At 45.8% G+C, this 16061-nt stretch overlaps 1 protein-coding gene across 5 annotated transcripts in view; it reads left to right on the top strand.

Moving 5' to 3' along the window:
• Positions 1–16061, top strand: part of LOC141265124 (ATP-binding cassette sub-family B member 5-like) — a 476628-nt gene that overhangs the window by 271961 nt on the left and 188606 nt on the right. For all 5 annotated transcript variants that reach the window (XM_073677800.1, XM_073677797.1, XM_073677796.1 and 2 more), the window contains one exon: positions 3482–3632. In XM_073677800.1, the coding sequence (XP_073533901.1) occupies positions 3482–3632 (151 nt within the window). The remainder of the gene's footprint in view (positions 1–3481; positions 3633–16061) is intronic.

The following is a 16061-nucleotide window of genomic DNA, read 5'->3' as shown; positions in this document are numbered from 1 at the left end:
CGTCTGGTATTGTCCTGTATTAGGAGGAACCCAGGGCCAACTGCACCAGCATATGGTGTCACAAGGGGTCTGAGGATCTCATCTCGGTACCTAATGGCAGTTAGGCTACCTCTGGCGAGCCCATGGTCTGGCGCTTAGCCTCCGCTCTTCCCCCTGCCCTGTAGCGGTGGCGAGTGGGGTAATGGGGTTGGGGTTCACGTCAGCCTAGTATTGGCGGCTGACGTGAAGGCCAGGTTAGTAATGGAGGGCGTTTGTAAGACGCCCCATTACTACCTGCGTATGAAAATGGTCGCCGCTTTTTCAATAAAAGACACGGCCAGAATAAAGTATTTTGATGAAATAAAAAACACATGGCTCACCTGTCCACTGTCAACGATGCAGTCCATGTACCATCAAGTGTCCCACAGCGATTTGCTGTAGAATACAGCAATGTATACTGACAGGGGTGTAAAATCACCCCCTGTCAGTATACATGCTGCAGGAGGTGACTGGGGTTGATCAGCTGAAGATCAGCTGATCAGCCCCAGTGAGCTTAAGATCAGCTGAGTGGTCACGTGACCATCAGCAGAGCGGTCACATGACCATCAGCTGAGCCTTCACTTGACCATCAGCCGATCTGTGCCATAAGCGCAGATCCTGACAGTCATGTGACCATCAGGACCTGCACTGACGTCACTGCTCAGCTGAGCGGTCATGTGACCATCTGCTGAGCAGTCACGTGACCATCAGCTGATCTGTGACGTCATCGCAGGTCCTGACGGTCACGTGACCATCAGGTTCTGCGCTAATGTCACCGCTCAGCTGAGCTGTCACGTGACCGTCAGCTGAGTGGTGACATCTGCCCAGGTCTTATAAGTACTGCCGGCCGCCGGGAGGAGAAGATTGCCGCCGGGAACCGCCGGACAGGTGAGTATAGAGGTTTATTTTTTAACTTTTTATTTCTTTTTTTTACCGCGCGTGGATGCTACTTCTCCTCCCATCCTCGCCGTTCCTGCTGTTATCAACGAGAGCAGCGGTCGGGATGAGAGGAGTTGTAGAACTACACGCACCACATTTGCGCCACAAATTCTAGGCTATTGAATTTAATTGAAGCGCAGCAAATCCACATTTACCTCCGGGTTTGCTGCGTTTCAATGTAACTCAATGGCCATGAATTCGCGGCGGCGTCGCACTAGAAATGGCCGTGCTGCATTTTGAAACGCAATGCGAATTTGGCACGTTAATTAATGCATCATGTGCACAGCACATCCATATTTGTATTGCTGTGCATGGCAGACCGATTAACAAGTGTTTTCGCAGTGTTTTCGCAGCCAGAAAAACGCCGCAAAAACGCTTCAAAAAATGCTACATCTTAACTTAACCTTATTCTGTTTGATTTTGCAGCTGCTCCTCATTACTCTCTCTCCCTTAGCAGGTCATACAAGATTGACTACAATGATATTTTGTTATCTGCGATTCAATGTGTTTCTGGAGAAATCTACGTTTTGCTTAAGATGTAAATGAGCTGTTAAGATCTATAGCTTGAACACAGCAATGAGTTAATTGGCTATTTTTTGGGGGGATAATCACAAATCAAATTGCAAATAGTTTGAATTCGGGAAGACTTGAGAATTACAGGAAAGTTGACTCAAAGTTGATCCATGTCGGATATGGATCAATCTACTCATTTAATATTAAAAAATCTGAAACAAAATATGTGCCAGGACTGAGATCATGACAATAATTAATTTATAAAGGTAAACTTTACTAAGTACAAAATTTTAAAAAGGACTTGTACAAAATCCCATCATACAAAAAAATGACAAATTGGTGGGTGAGCCACTGTGGGAACCAAAATAATAAAACAAAAAGAGACATGGTCAGTATATACAAATGAATAAAATGAAATCATAAAGTATCTATACCAAGGCAATAGTGGGAGCATAAATCTGCCACTTGTGTGAAAATCAAAGTAGATCTTATAAATAGTTACAGTAGAATTTATACACTGTGTTCCAAATTATTATGCAAATAATATTTTCTCAGATTTTCCCAAATTACCTATATGAATTGCAGTCATTGTAATTTTCCAGTCAAATAATTATTAGAGTACAATTGAAAGGTTTTTGTACAAACTGCCTATGATAACAGTATATTTTTTAAAAAATAAAAAACTCAAACTGCACTCAAAATGCATGTTCCAAATTATTATGCACAGCAGAGTTTTCAAACTTTTCATTTTAATAAAGAACAAAAAAATGGTCATTTTTGAAATTATAAGCATTAGCAGGTTATTACAAACTGAAATCAAACAGTTTTCAACTCAAAACTTTATTCTAGGTGATGTTACATTTGCACATAGGACCCCTTGTTCGAAAGGAGCTTCTGAACTCTCTCGTCCATTGAATTTGTCAGGTTTTGGATGGTTTCTGCTTTAATTGTTTTAAATAGAAGAATACCCTTCCAGAGCTGTTGCTTAGATGTGAACTGCCAATATCGCTGATTGGTCGCGGCTAGCGACCGCAACCAATCAACAAAGCAGTGTTTAAATTTGGCGCCAAAATCGCTAGCGCCGGTGATCTCCCGGCTACATCGCCGCTGACCTCCGTGCAGCAGATGAGCCGCTAACCGCCGCCTTCTTTTTCTGCTGTGGCCGGACCAATCAGCGACGCGGGATTTCCTGGACAGACAGACGGAATAAGACGATTATATATATTAGATAGTAATACAGAGCTCACAGACCCCTGACGAAGCATTTGTGAAACGTGCGTTGGGTGTTTGGTGGGTGAGCTCTCTATTAGTACATATTTATAATCTGTTTTATCTACTTTGTTAGATTCCTTTTGGGGGATACATATTAGCTGGTACTCCCACCTCCACCATTACCCAGGGGGACCCTGGCATCACATTCCAGTTCTGATTATACAATTTATTACGTATCTATTACTCATCTATGTATATCCTGCCATTTAGTGTCCTTTATACCATACCCTGATAGGGAGTTTGTCTTCATATAGGATACTGACTGTATAAGTTATTTAGTGTCACTCTATCTCACTATTTCTATAACTATACATCTTGGATTTTTGTTATATGATCTTTGAACAATGGAGTGTCACTCTATTATATATTATATAATCATTTATTTACTGATTGTACTAAATCATGAATCGGGCCAACATCTAGTATATTGATACTCTGCTTTAACTACCTTGTTAGATTCCATTTGTGGGATACATATTAGCTGGTACTCTAATCTCCACCATTGCCTGGGTATAGATACTTGAAGGAAAAATAGCACTAAATCCTAGTGATAAGTCATAGCTTTATATGGCGGAAATAACATTTCAGGGCATTAGTAAAACTACCAAATTATTGTAGCAGAGTCTATAATTCCAATAAATCTTCACATTTTACAAGTCTGACATGCAAGCTTTGTTTATTCTTGACGTGATAAACTTGTATTTTATTTTCCTTTATATCTGATTCTTTTTTTTTTCAGTTTCGCTATGCAGATGGGCTAGATGTGCTCTATATGATCATTGGGTCACTTGGTGCACTCTGCAATGGGATCTGCCTTCCTATAATGCACATTGTATTTGGTGAAATGACCGACAGTTTCTTGTGCCACAACTCATCAACACAAAATTCATGTAAGAATATTAAAGTAAAAATGTTTTTAAATAAATGTACTGTAACTGGAACATAATAAAGTTGCTATAATTAGCATGTTGGCTCACTTCCATAGTCATACAGTCCTTGTTTAACTTCTTCCAAGATATACTGTAGATCATTTGTAAATTGGGCTAAGAAACGCTGACATGTAGTGATGAGCGAGTGTGCTCGCCACTGCTCTGTACTCACCCGAGCATCGCACTGGTCGACATGCTCAGCGAATATTTCCGGGTTGCTCAGGCAGGAGCTTGGGTACCCTCCCTGGATGTTTGGCGCTCTTTAGAAAGCCAATGAACATTCAGGAATTGCCTGCCACTCACTGCAATGCCGTAGCCATGTTGGTTGTGGGCATTACAGTGATTGGCTGGTCGCATGGCTTCATTGGGTCTATATAAGACCTGGTGATGCTAGGCTCATCACAGTCTATGCCAGAAACAGGCAGAGTAGGGAGAGGTGCTGCTGTGTGAGGGACAGAATTGTCAGTGTAATAGTTGAATATAGGTAGTGGTACTACAGGAGTATATACCGTATATATATATCCATCTGAACTAACAAACCTTCTGAGGACTAATCCAGCTGCATATATTCAGTGGTGATAGCAGGAGTTAGACAGGCAGGCAGGCATGGACTGTGGCAGTGTATACAGCACAAGAGGGTCCATTGTAAGTTCTGTCTGCTCCTGCTGTTACAGACATCTGTAGACAGCCCCCAATATCAGGGACCAGGGCTAATTACTTTTTTTATCTTAATCCTGATAATTTGCTTCAAAAGCAATTCAGAGCACACCATTTTACTGCTCCATTTGCTTGTTAGCAGAATACAGCCAATTTTTTTATTTTATTCGCATTACTGTATTGTGGAAGCAGAGAAACTTTTTCAATGATCTGACGTGATCCATATGACTGATGTAATAATACAGAAATTTTGTGGAAAGTGCCAAATATTGCACTGAATTTAAAGTCAGACAGCTGTGTTTTGTTGAACCAAATGACATTTGGTTGCTGACAAATACCATACTATTAGGCGACTGCCTGAAACCGTGGCCATCAGACGTGATCCCATATGACTGCAGTAATAATAGACATTTTGTGGAGCGTTCCAAATATTCCACTCCATTTAAAATTAGATATCTGTGTTTTGTTGAACCAATTGACACTTGGTCGCTGACAAATACCATACTATTAGGCGACTGCCTGAAACTGTGGCCTTCAGACAATATCCCATATGACAGTCATAATAATACATAAATTTTGTTGAGCGTGCCAAATATTCCACTCCATTTCAAGTTAGACAGCTGTTTGTTGAACCATTTGACACTTGGTTGCTGACAAATACCATACTATTAGGTGACTGCCTGAAACCATGGCCATCAGATGTGATCCCATATGACTACCCTAATAATCCAGCAATTTTTGTGAGCATGTAAAATTTTTTTCACTCCATTTAAAGTATTGCAGTTGTTGGTTCAAACCTATTCACAGTTGGTCGCTGACAAATAGCATATCTGTGAACAATGTTGTCAGAGTATTAAGCCACTTTTACGAGCTGACAAAAAAAAACATACAAAAAACAAGCGGAAAAAATATTAAGAAACATGCTTTCCAGGGTAATTACTTGCATATATGGCCAAAGAAATACTAAAAAAAAAGTTACGAACTCTTGAAGACATTTATGCGACCAGAATGAACACTCATCTGGAGCTGATGACATCACCTAGCAGCACCTGTCCCTATTGTAAATGCATCTAACAGTGTTATCGTTAGGGAATATAATAGATTTAAAATATTTTTTGCCAGCACCAGCAGTATGCAATATAAGGCAATAATACCTGGCTGGATCGGTGTAATGCGCTAGGGATACTGCGATGCCTCACCCGTAAACAAATTTCAGATAAGACAGTTAATATTCTAGAATATAGAATCTATTTGAATTGTCCTTCCCTTTTTTAAGGAGTGGGTCTCCTATATTGTTATTGCATATGCAGCAATTTCAAGGGCTGCCAAAAATTAGGACACACTCCAATACACATTTGAAGAGAAGTAAAAAAATTAAATAAATAAAAACACAGTAGGATCTTACTTTAGTATAAAAACCAGACTTGCCAATGTAATCACATTTTTCAGCTCCTGCACCTCCTCCTTCTCCTCCTACTGTTCGACCTCCATCTCCAAAATCAAAACATCAGTCACAAGCTGGAAGCACTGCAGCACTGTCTCAGCCAAGCGGCAACAGGCTGTGCTGAAGATAATATGCTTAATGCTTAGGTGACAAAGCGCACACCGCTGCAGAGTTGTTGAAAGCTGTAACACAGTAGCCTGATCTGTGGCTCTCACCGCTGAACATGTAGCCAGGCATGGTCGTGTGTGGCAATGGCCGGAACCTGGTGGTGGAGAAATGACAACCGGAGTAGTTACAGTTTCCCTCTATGCCATTTTTTTCACCGAGCTAAAGAATATGGCTGTGGTGAAGTACAACTCTCACTGAGAAGCAATGTCAGACTGAAGAACAGTGGGCCCACCAGAGGATTTGATTCTGAGGGCCCTCCTTTCTCCCCCGCTCAAAAGCCCCATCTGCAAAGTTTGCGCTATGAACTTTACTGATGGAGAAGCCAGGGTTCACTGAAGGATTCTCTGGTGGGCCCGTGCAACACTGCCGAAAAGCAGCCCTGGCTAAGAAAAGGTCTGTGTGAAGGTTCCTGGACACTCTATGGCTGCTTTTTTTACTGAGGGTGAGAACACATAAAATCCTTGCAGATGTTGTCCTTGCTGGGATTTGAACCCAGGACCCCAGCACTGCAAGGCTTCAGTGCTAACCACAGACCCACTGTGCTGCTCTCTCTGTTCTCCCTCTGATATCTAACATGCTGGAGAAACTTGCCACTCAGTATCATCAGCTCTTTTGTGAGAAACTAATGCATTTGGGCAGCCACTCCGTCTAACAAATAAAATTCCTGAGAAGGAAATTGTGGATTGCTTCGCTGCTGGCACTGGGGCCACTGCTAATATCATGGTGTCATGCCATAGTTCATTGGAAATACTCCAGGCTGGTAGGAGCCAAGCTGATTCCCACAGAAAAATGCCAGCAGCAAGCTAAGGAGATGGTGGCCTCTATCATTATCATGACCTGCAAGATTTGCACTATGAACTCTCCTGAAGAAGCCAGGGCCCGCCGGAGGAGTCTTTAGTTCTCTGGTGGGCCATCCAACCCTGCAGCGAAGCAGCCCTTTCTGTGTGTAGGTTCCCGGACACTCTATGGCTGCTTTTTTACTGTGAACTTCCTCCAGCAATCTATAAGATTGCAATCTACAGGATCCCTTCACTGTTTCCCAATTGCCCAGCGTATCCAGTTCAAACTACTAAAACTGACCTGCAAATCCATCCATAACCTTCTCCTCAGTACATCTCTGAACTAATCTCTTCCGATATATTCCCTTACGTAATTTCCAGTCTAACATGCTAGAGAAACTAGCAAGGTTTGCACTATGAACGCTTCTGAAGGAGAAGCCAAGGCCCACCGGAGGAGTCTCCGGTTCTCTGGTGGGCCCGTCCAACCCTGCCATGAAGCAGCCCTGGCTAAGAAAAGTCTGTGGGAAGGTTCACAGATACTCTATGGCTGCTTTTTTACTGTGGACTGGCTCCAGCAATGTATTCACTGGCTCTTCATTGCCCAGAGACTCCAGTTCAAAATCCTAACTATGGCATGCACAGCCATTAACAACCTGTCTCCTCCATATATCTGTGACCTAGTCTCCGGGTACATACCTGCACGCAACCTCCGATCCTCACAAGATCTCCTTCTCTACTCCCGTCTTTTCTCCTCTTCCCATAAAAGATTTCTCCCATGCATCCCCCCTACTCTTGAACTCTGTACCCCAACATATCAGACTCAAGCCTACGGTTGAAACCTTTAAAAGGAAGCTGAAGACCTACCTGCAATATCCCTCACTGCTCGACCAGCTGTTCCCTCACCTACTGTATCCTCACCCATCTCTTATAGACTGTTTGTACGCCCTCATGGGCAGGGTCCTCTCTCCTCTTGTACCAGTTGGCGACCTCTTTTCACATGTAAAGCGCCATGGAATAAATGGCGCTATAATAATAAGTAATAATTATACTACTTGTACTCTGGGTCAATTGATGTCACTTTCTTGGTGTCTGCTCCTAAATTGATGTGTTTTGTTAGCTTTTGATCCCGTTTAAGGTGTTGTGTATGCTTTTGGTTTTGGCCTCCATTGAATCCAATGGTGTTTGGCAATGTTCTGCGAATATTTGACAATTACATTGGCGAATATTGCAAAAACAGAGATCGTAATCCAAAACGAATATTGAAATATTCGCTTGTCTCTAATCAGAAACACCCTTTAAAAAATTATGTGGGCATGGCATGATGGTCACCCTGGTGATATGGTGGTGGTGGAGGATGAGGAGAAGGAGGAGAGCGACATAAAATAGAACAATTCCTGAAGTGCATATGTAGCGCCCCGAGGGTTCGGCCGCTACAGGGGTATTGCACCTCAGACCGGAGGTGTGATATTCCACTCCCAGGTAAGGATGGAGTATGGACCAGGGCTCAGTTAGCTGCATACAGCACACACACCCCATTTCAGAGGGACAGCTCAACGGTGCTCCCACTAGACATAAGTGCAGGCACGACCGACCATGTCCCTGCTGGAGTGGGGAGGGAGGGGTGGAACACCCAGTGCTGTAGGGGCAGATAGGGGGCGGTTCCTGAGCGTAGGAAGGAGCCCATTGGTTGCTGGTCACCTGGGCTCATGGCTAGAGGGAGGTTTAAAAGGTGGGCACCATCTTAGATCTAGGTTCGTTCTGTGGAGAGGAGAAGACAGGGAGCAGCAACTCAGGCTGAGTGCTGCTCCAGAGGCAGGCCTAGGGAAGAGGCCGGGGCCTGAGAGGAGAAGGAGAAGTGGGCCTGGAGAAGAAGCCGAGGAGGAGGTGAACGGGAGCTGAGATTCTGGCTCATCTCAGCTCCAAGAGAAAGGAACAGAAACAGAAAGGAACTGCAAAGAAGGAGAGACAGAGAAACAGAAGGGCTCAGGAACAAGAAGGTGGAAGGGACCCTAAGAACCCACGAGAATCCAGGGTGCAGGGTCAGGCAGATTAAGGGTACCGGATCCCAAGTTGGTGGAGGAGAAACAACCCTCAGCCAAAGACCGGTCGTCGTGATCATATATTGGTGCGACACCTCATCAAACCTGCTAGGAAGGCACCATATAGGACAGCGGAGGACGGGGCCCACGTTTAACCGCACAGGTCCGCGGCAGCTGGACAAAAGTGGGTCACTGGTGAGGCAGGCCAGAGAAAGGATAAAAGGGGGTCCTGTGCCATGCTCCTGAACTGCCTGGGAGTTGACCGAGCCCCTCACCTGGTGGACGCAGCACGGTTCGGGCGGTCACTGCTGGCCGAAGTGACCTGGAACAAACGAACTGTGAGTAAAGACCCTGGACTGTAACTTGTTGTCTGTGTGCTCCTTCGCGCCTCCAGCACTATCAGCACCGGGACCCGCACTACCATCACTCCCAACATCCACTACACTGCCCTGGGGCTGCACTCTTCCCGTGGGGAGTCACATCACCTCAGCTGCACCCATCATCAGCCCCAGCGGACTGCCTTGCAGCGGCGGTTCCTAATAACCGCAATCCACGGGTGGCGTAGTCGGACATTACTTGGAGCGCATAGCAGACTACCATTGGCCTGACCACCCTGAGCCGCGGGACCGGGCCGCCACCACTACTACCCCCATCGTTCCCCTATCGCCCGGATCCGCGTGCCTCACGGCCCAGGGGGCGAGTCACATACCCATATCTGGGTGTGAAGGGGTGCATGGGAATAGACCCCAAAAAAGATAACCACTGGATTTGAATTTATGTTCGATGCTATCATCTGGTAGTGTTGAGAAGTCTGGCCCAATCCAGCCCTTATTCATTTTGATAAGTTAGCCTGTCAGCATTTTCAGTTGACAGGCAGATGTGCCTATCAATTATACCAGTTATAATGCCCCCAGTGGCACTAAAAACCATCTCTGACAAAACGCTAGCGGCCAGGACCTCTGAGTCGTAGAGAGACAGTTCATGCCACGTGTCCAGCTTGGATACCCAACAGTTGTAAGGCACAGAGAGGAATCATGGAAGACTGTGGTACGGTCGCCATGGTATTCCTTCAGCATATTCCAAAACTTTTCCCTCCTTGTCAGAGTACCCTGTGTATCAGGGCCTGGGCACTTGAAGGGTCTGAGAAAACTGCCCCAGACCTTTGACAGCGTTCCCCTGCCTCTGCCACATTTGGTTTGTGTCTCCCTCGCTTGTACAACTTGGTTGTCCAATGAACTGTCTGTGACCTCTGACGCCAGCGTTGTCAGATGGGAATGGGAATTTTTTTTGGGTTATAATTCTTCAAAAAGAGTTTGACTTAATATCTTCAAAAATGAACTCCTTCGGTTTCCTCCCTCTACTAACCTGCCTATACCTGACTTTTACTAATCTAACTATATCTGACTGTTACTAACCTACCTTTCCTTTACCTAACTTTTACTAACCTAACTATATCTGACTTTCACTAACCTACCTATACCTGACTTTGCAATTTCCTTTAGGTGGTGCCACCGTAACTCCCACTTGGCATGCTTGAAGTCTTGGAGTCATATTTGACACACAGCTTTCCTTTATTCAAAGTGGAAACTCACTCACTCGCTTATATCACCTGCACCTTAAAAATATCTCCAGAATTCGGCCTTTTCTCACCTTTGATGATGCTAAAACTCTTACCGTCGCTCTTATTCACTATTGCAACTCTCTTCTAATCAGTCTCCCTCTAAACAAACTGTCTCCTCTACAATTCCTTGTGAATGCAGCAGCCAGGATCATATTTCTATCAAGCCGCTTCATCGACGCCTCTACCCTGTGCCAGTTATTGCACTGGTTAGGTCAAACAATCACTACAGAATACAATACAAACTCATCTCTCTCACCCACCAAGCTGTCCACAGTTCTGCACTGCCCTATATCACATCCGTCATTTTTGTGTATCACTCCTCCAATGCACTCCTTTCTGCAACTGATCTAAGATTGACATTGTCCTTAATCAGAACCTCACACCTCCGTCTCCAAAAATTATCTCATGCCGTGCCAGTTTTCTGTAATGCTCAAAACGCATTCAACGCGTTAGTCATGGTAAAGGCAGCTGAACATAAAGTCAGCCATGTGTGCCAGACTGCCAACAGCCAAGAATTCCCTATACTCATCAAGAGGATGACTGTCCATGTTCTCTTCCTCCTACTCCCTATTATAACCCAATCCGCATTGAGATGAGATGAGGCTAGGCTGAATAGCATCATCCTATATAGTTCCTTGCTCCGCCTGCAATGCCTCCTCTTTAATTGTGAGCAGCGAACGTTTCAGTTGACAGAGAAGCGGGATGATGATGCTAATTATGGCGTCATCGCTGCTCACCATCTTGGTTGAGTCCTCAAAGTTTTGGAGGACGGCACAGATGTCAGACATCCATGCCCACTCATCAGCTCTTATGTGCTGATGCTGACCTGACTGCCGACAGGCGTGTTGAAGCTGGTATTCAACAACTGCTCTCTGCTGCTCAAAATCATTCCAAACATCTGCAATGTTGATTTCCAATGCGTGGTCACATCGCACACCAGTCGGTGAGCTGGAAGCTACAAACGCTGCTGAAGCCCAGCCAGGGCAGCGGAAGCTGCAACTGATTTTCTGAAATGGGCACACACGCGGCGTACTTTCACAAGCCACTCTGGCAGATCCGAGTAAGTGTTGAGAAGACACTGAACCACTAAGTTGAGTACATGGGCCAGGCATGATACGTGTGCGAGCTTGCCTAGCTTCAGAGCCAACATCAGGTTCTCTGATACAGCTTTCAACAACTCTGCAATGGTGTTCAGTTTGTCGCCTAAGCATTCAGTCCTGCTTATTGTTATTGGCACTCACAAAGTACATAATCTGAAATGTCTCCTGAAAAAAATGAATCAAGTGTTGGAGATGGAAGCTGAAGAGGAGGAGGTGGTGGTTCAGGAGCTGTAGAATGTGGGGGCAACCCTGATTGACCCAGGACCCGCAATCCTCGAAATAGGAAGGACTTATTCTGTCCCAGGGTCCCACTGGGTTCCTGCTTCCACAATATTAACCCAGTGAAATGTGTCAGTGAGATGCATTGTCCCTGGCCACATTCACTTGTCCTCATTTTTGTGGTTAGGCGGTCCTCCCCACTAACTGCCCTGCGGAGGGCACGGGTAATGTTCTGTGACCCATGATTGTGTAATGCAGGGACGACACCGAGAAAAATAGTGGCTGCTGTGGACAGAGTATGGAGCCCCGGCCGTCGCCATGAGGTTGTGGAAAGCTTCCACCTCCACGGGCCTAAAAGGCAACATTTAAAGGCAAGCAGTCCAGAAATGGGACAGTTTAGTATTCCGGCCTGTGTGTGGGTGGGTGGCTGGTTGCATTCTTTCACTCGCAAGTAACAGATAGCTAAGGAGATGGATGGTCTCATCATGAATAATTTGCCCATTGTCTCGGAGACCGACCACTGCTGCTCTCTGCCTTCTGAACATTGTGTTGAAACTTGATTGACCCAGGGCCCGCAATCCCGGATGTGTTCCGTCTCAGCGTCCAACTGGGTCCCAGATTCCACAATATTAACCCAGTGGAATGCGTCAGTGAGATGTTTGTGGTTAGGCAGTCCTTCCCACTAAGTGCACTGGGGAGGACACTGGTAATGTTCTGAAACCCATGCTTGTGTAAGGTGGGGACGACACCTGGAGAAATAATGGCTCCCTTCTTGGTCCCCAGCCGACGCCATGAGGTTGTGGAAAGCTTCTGCCTCCATGAGACTAAAAGGCAACATTTCAAGGCAAGCAGTCCAGAAATGTGGCAATTTAGTATTGCGGCCTGTGGGTGGGTATGTGGATGGCTGCATAAATGTGCTTGCATTCCAAGTAAGTAGTGATGGGAGAGCACTAAAATTCTCAGGTACTTGTTGCTCTAGTCGAGCAGATTGAAATGCTCGAGTGCTTGGTCCTAGCAACGAGCCCAATATAAATATATGGGAAACTTAAGCATTTTTCCAGAGCCCCTCCCCCCAGCCGTCTGCAGAGAGCCTAAAAATTGCCCAAATCGATGGGAACGAACAGTGCTAAAATGACATGGGAACAGCATGGGGAAGCATCTCTGACTCCCAGATCACTGCTGTCAACAATGGATTTTGCTGGGAAAAATGTTAAGGAACATTTTTTCCATGGTAATGAATTGCATATAAGGCAAAATAAATAACAAAAAACAAAAATGATCCTCCACACTGTAGCATCGGCGTCTCTGCCCCCTGCTAGGCAGAGACGCCGTCCCTCTCACCTTCCTGTTCCGGGCGCAGCGTCCTCCAGCGCTCCTTCCCTCGCTGCTGCCGGCGCGCGCTCCTTCCCGGGCACTGTGCTTAGGGCATGCGCGCGCTCCCCCTCTCTTAAAGGGACCGCGCGCACCGTTCTAAGGAGTCCCTGGTCAATAGCCAGAGGACCTCCCATATATAAGGCACCTCCTCCAAAATGGAGGTGCCCGAGCAAAGTTGTTGCAAAGCATACTCACCTCTGCTTCAGCCCTCAGGTCCCGTTGCCAGCCTGACTACCAGTCCAGTCTGCCTGCTTGTCTGCTCTTCAGCCCGATAGTCGGTCTCAAGCATCCACCAGTCTGTATATGGGCAAGTCCACCTACGGACCAGGAAGCACCTGCCAGTTACCTGCCTGCTAACTGCCGTACTTGCTAGCCCGCTCACCTGGGAGCGCTCACCTGCTACCCGCCTGCTAGCCTACCTGGAGGCTCTGCTGTCACTTTCCGTGACCACCTGCCTGCCAGCCAAGAGACTCTTACCTGCTCTGCCGTCACTTTCCGTGACCACCTGCCTGCCTGCCGAGAGACTCTTACCTGTTCTGCCGTCACTTCCCGTGACCACCTGCCTGCCAGCCAAGAGACTCTTACCTGCTCTGCCGTCACTTGCTGTGACCACCTGCCTGCCTGCCAAGAGACTCTTACCTGCTCTGCCGTCACTTGCCGTGACCACCTGCCTGCCTGCCAAGAGACTCTTACCCGTTCTGCCGTCACTTGTCGTGACCATCTGCCTGCTCACCCAGAGACTGCTACCCTCCTGTTGTGTCCACCCACTACACCAGTCAGTCCCCGCTATCTGACTCGTGGGAGCCACCTGCTCAATTACAAGGTCGTCCCCAGACTAACACCTGCCCCTCGGGGTCCCTCCTTGTTCCAAGGCACAGAGGTTCCACCACCCGACCCCGTTACACACACCTTGGGCTATGTTCACACGTAGCGTTTTTGATGCATTTTTGCACTGCTTTCAATGGTGAAAAATACATTTACCAATAAATGTTATTTTACTACCTTATCTGCCCATGTGGTGTGTGAGACATCATCAGACACATCCTGTTTCATTTATAAAGGAGGGACTCTGACAGTCACAAAGCCTATTTTTATAGGGTCATCAGGCAGCCCTTACTATTCTTAAAGGGCCAGCAGTCAGCCCTCTCTATCGTTAGATAGCCATCAGCCGGCTATGTTTTGTTGTTCCCATTATTAACGAGTGGGTCTCCTATACTGCTTTGCTTTTGCAATGACTGCAAGGGCTGCCAAAAATTTGCATGCACCCCAATACCCCTTTGAAGAGACATACAGGAGGGTCTCAGTAAAAAAAATATTCACGTTTAACCCCTTCGCAACCTTGGGTTTTGTCGTTTTTGCTTTTTCGTTTTTTGCTCCCCTTGTTCCCAGAGCCATAGCGTTTTTATTTTTTGGACAATATGGCTGTGTGAGGGCTTATTTTTTGTGGGACAAGTTGTACTTTTCAACGCCATTACTAGTTTTACCATATCCTGTACGGGAAAATGGGAAAAAAATTCCAAGTGCGGTAAAATTGCAAAAAAAGTGCAATACCTCAGTTGTTTTTTATTTATTTTTTTTACTACGTTCACTGAATGCTAAAGCTGACCTGCCATTCTTATTCTCCAGGTCACTATGAGTTCGTAGACACCAAACATGTATAGGTTATTTTATATTTAAGTGGTGGAAAAAAAATCCAAAATTTGGTGAAAAAAACTAAAAAAAAATAGTGCCATTTTCCGAGACCTGTAGCGTCTCCATTTTTCGTGATCTGGGGCTGGGTGAGGGTTTATTTTTTGCGCGCCGGGCTGTCGTTTTTATTGATAACATATTTGGGTAGATCCGATGTTTTGATCGCCCGTTATTGCATTTTATAGCAATTTTGCGGTGACCAAAAATCGTAATTCTGGCGTTTAGAATTTTTTTCTCGTTACACCGTTTACCGATCGGATTAATTCTTTTTTCATATTGTTAGATGGGGCGATTCTGAACGCGGCGATACCAAATATGTGTATGTGTTTTTTTTTTATATATATATTTTATTTTGAATGGGGCGAAAGGGGGGTGATTTAAACTTTTATATTTTTTTTATTTTTTTTATATTTTTAAAAACATTTTTTTTTCACTTACTGCATGCTTCAATAATCTCCATAGGAGACTAGAAGCAGCAGTTGTCTGATCGTTTCTGCTACATACAGGGGACGAGCAGATCCCCTGCATGCAGCAGAAATGGTCCTATGCTATGAGCGCCGACCACTAGGTGGCGCTCATAGCGACGAGATCATGACAACCACAGGCGTCTGCTGCAGACCCTGGGTTGTCATGCCCACCCATCGGTGACCTGCGATCACGTGACGGGGTCGCCGATGGGCGGGGCTTATGACGCGCAACCCGGAAGCGCGCGTTAAATGCCGCTGTCGGAGATTGACAGCGGCATTTAACATGTTAACAGCCGTGGGTGGATCGCGATTCCACCCGCTGCTGTTGCGGGCACATGTCAGCTGTAAGAATCAGCTGACATGTGCTCGGTTCAGTGAGGGCTCAGTGCAGCAGCCCTCACTGAACCGGGGGTATGCAAATGTGCGTACTAATACGGCAAGGGTTGGAAAGGGGTTAAAAGGAGTGGGTCTCCTACAGTGATAATGCCCATGCTGTGACTGCAAGTGCTGCCAAAATTTGGGAAAACCCCAATACCATTTTAAAAGCACATAGAGCAGGGCCTCAATAACGACATGTTCCCATTAGAATGGATCGAGTCTCCCATACTGTTCTTTCATATGCAGTGACTGCAATGGCTGCCAAAAATTTGGAGGCACTCCAATTCCCCTTGCAAGAGACAAAGGAGGGCCTCATAAAAAAAAAGTTCACATTATTAAGAAGTGGGTCTCCCATACTGTTTACCTATGCAGTGAATGCAACGGCTGCCAAAAATTTGGAGGCCCTGCTATGACCCTTGCAAGAGAAGTAGATATGGTGATATGGTAGATATGGT

Source organism: Phyllobates terribilis, unplaced genomic scaffold, assembly GCF_046119375.1.
Source record: "Phyllobates terribilis strain yellow unplaced genomic scaffold, ASM4611937v1 Scaffold_4__5_contigs__length_816908805, whole genome shotgun sequence".
NCBI lineage: Eukaryota > Metazoa > Chordata > Amphibia > Anura > Dendrobatidae > Phyllobates > Phyllobates terribilis.
This window is presented reverse-complemented; position numbering and strand designations above follow the sequence as displayed.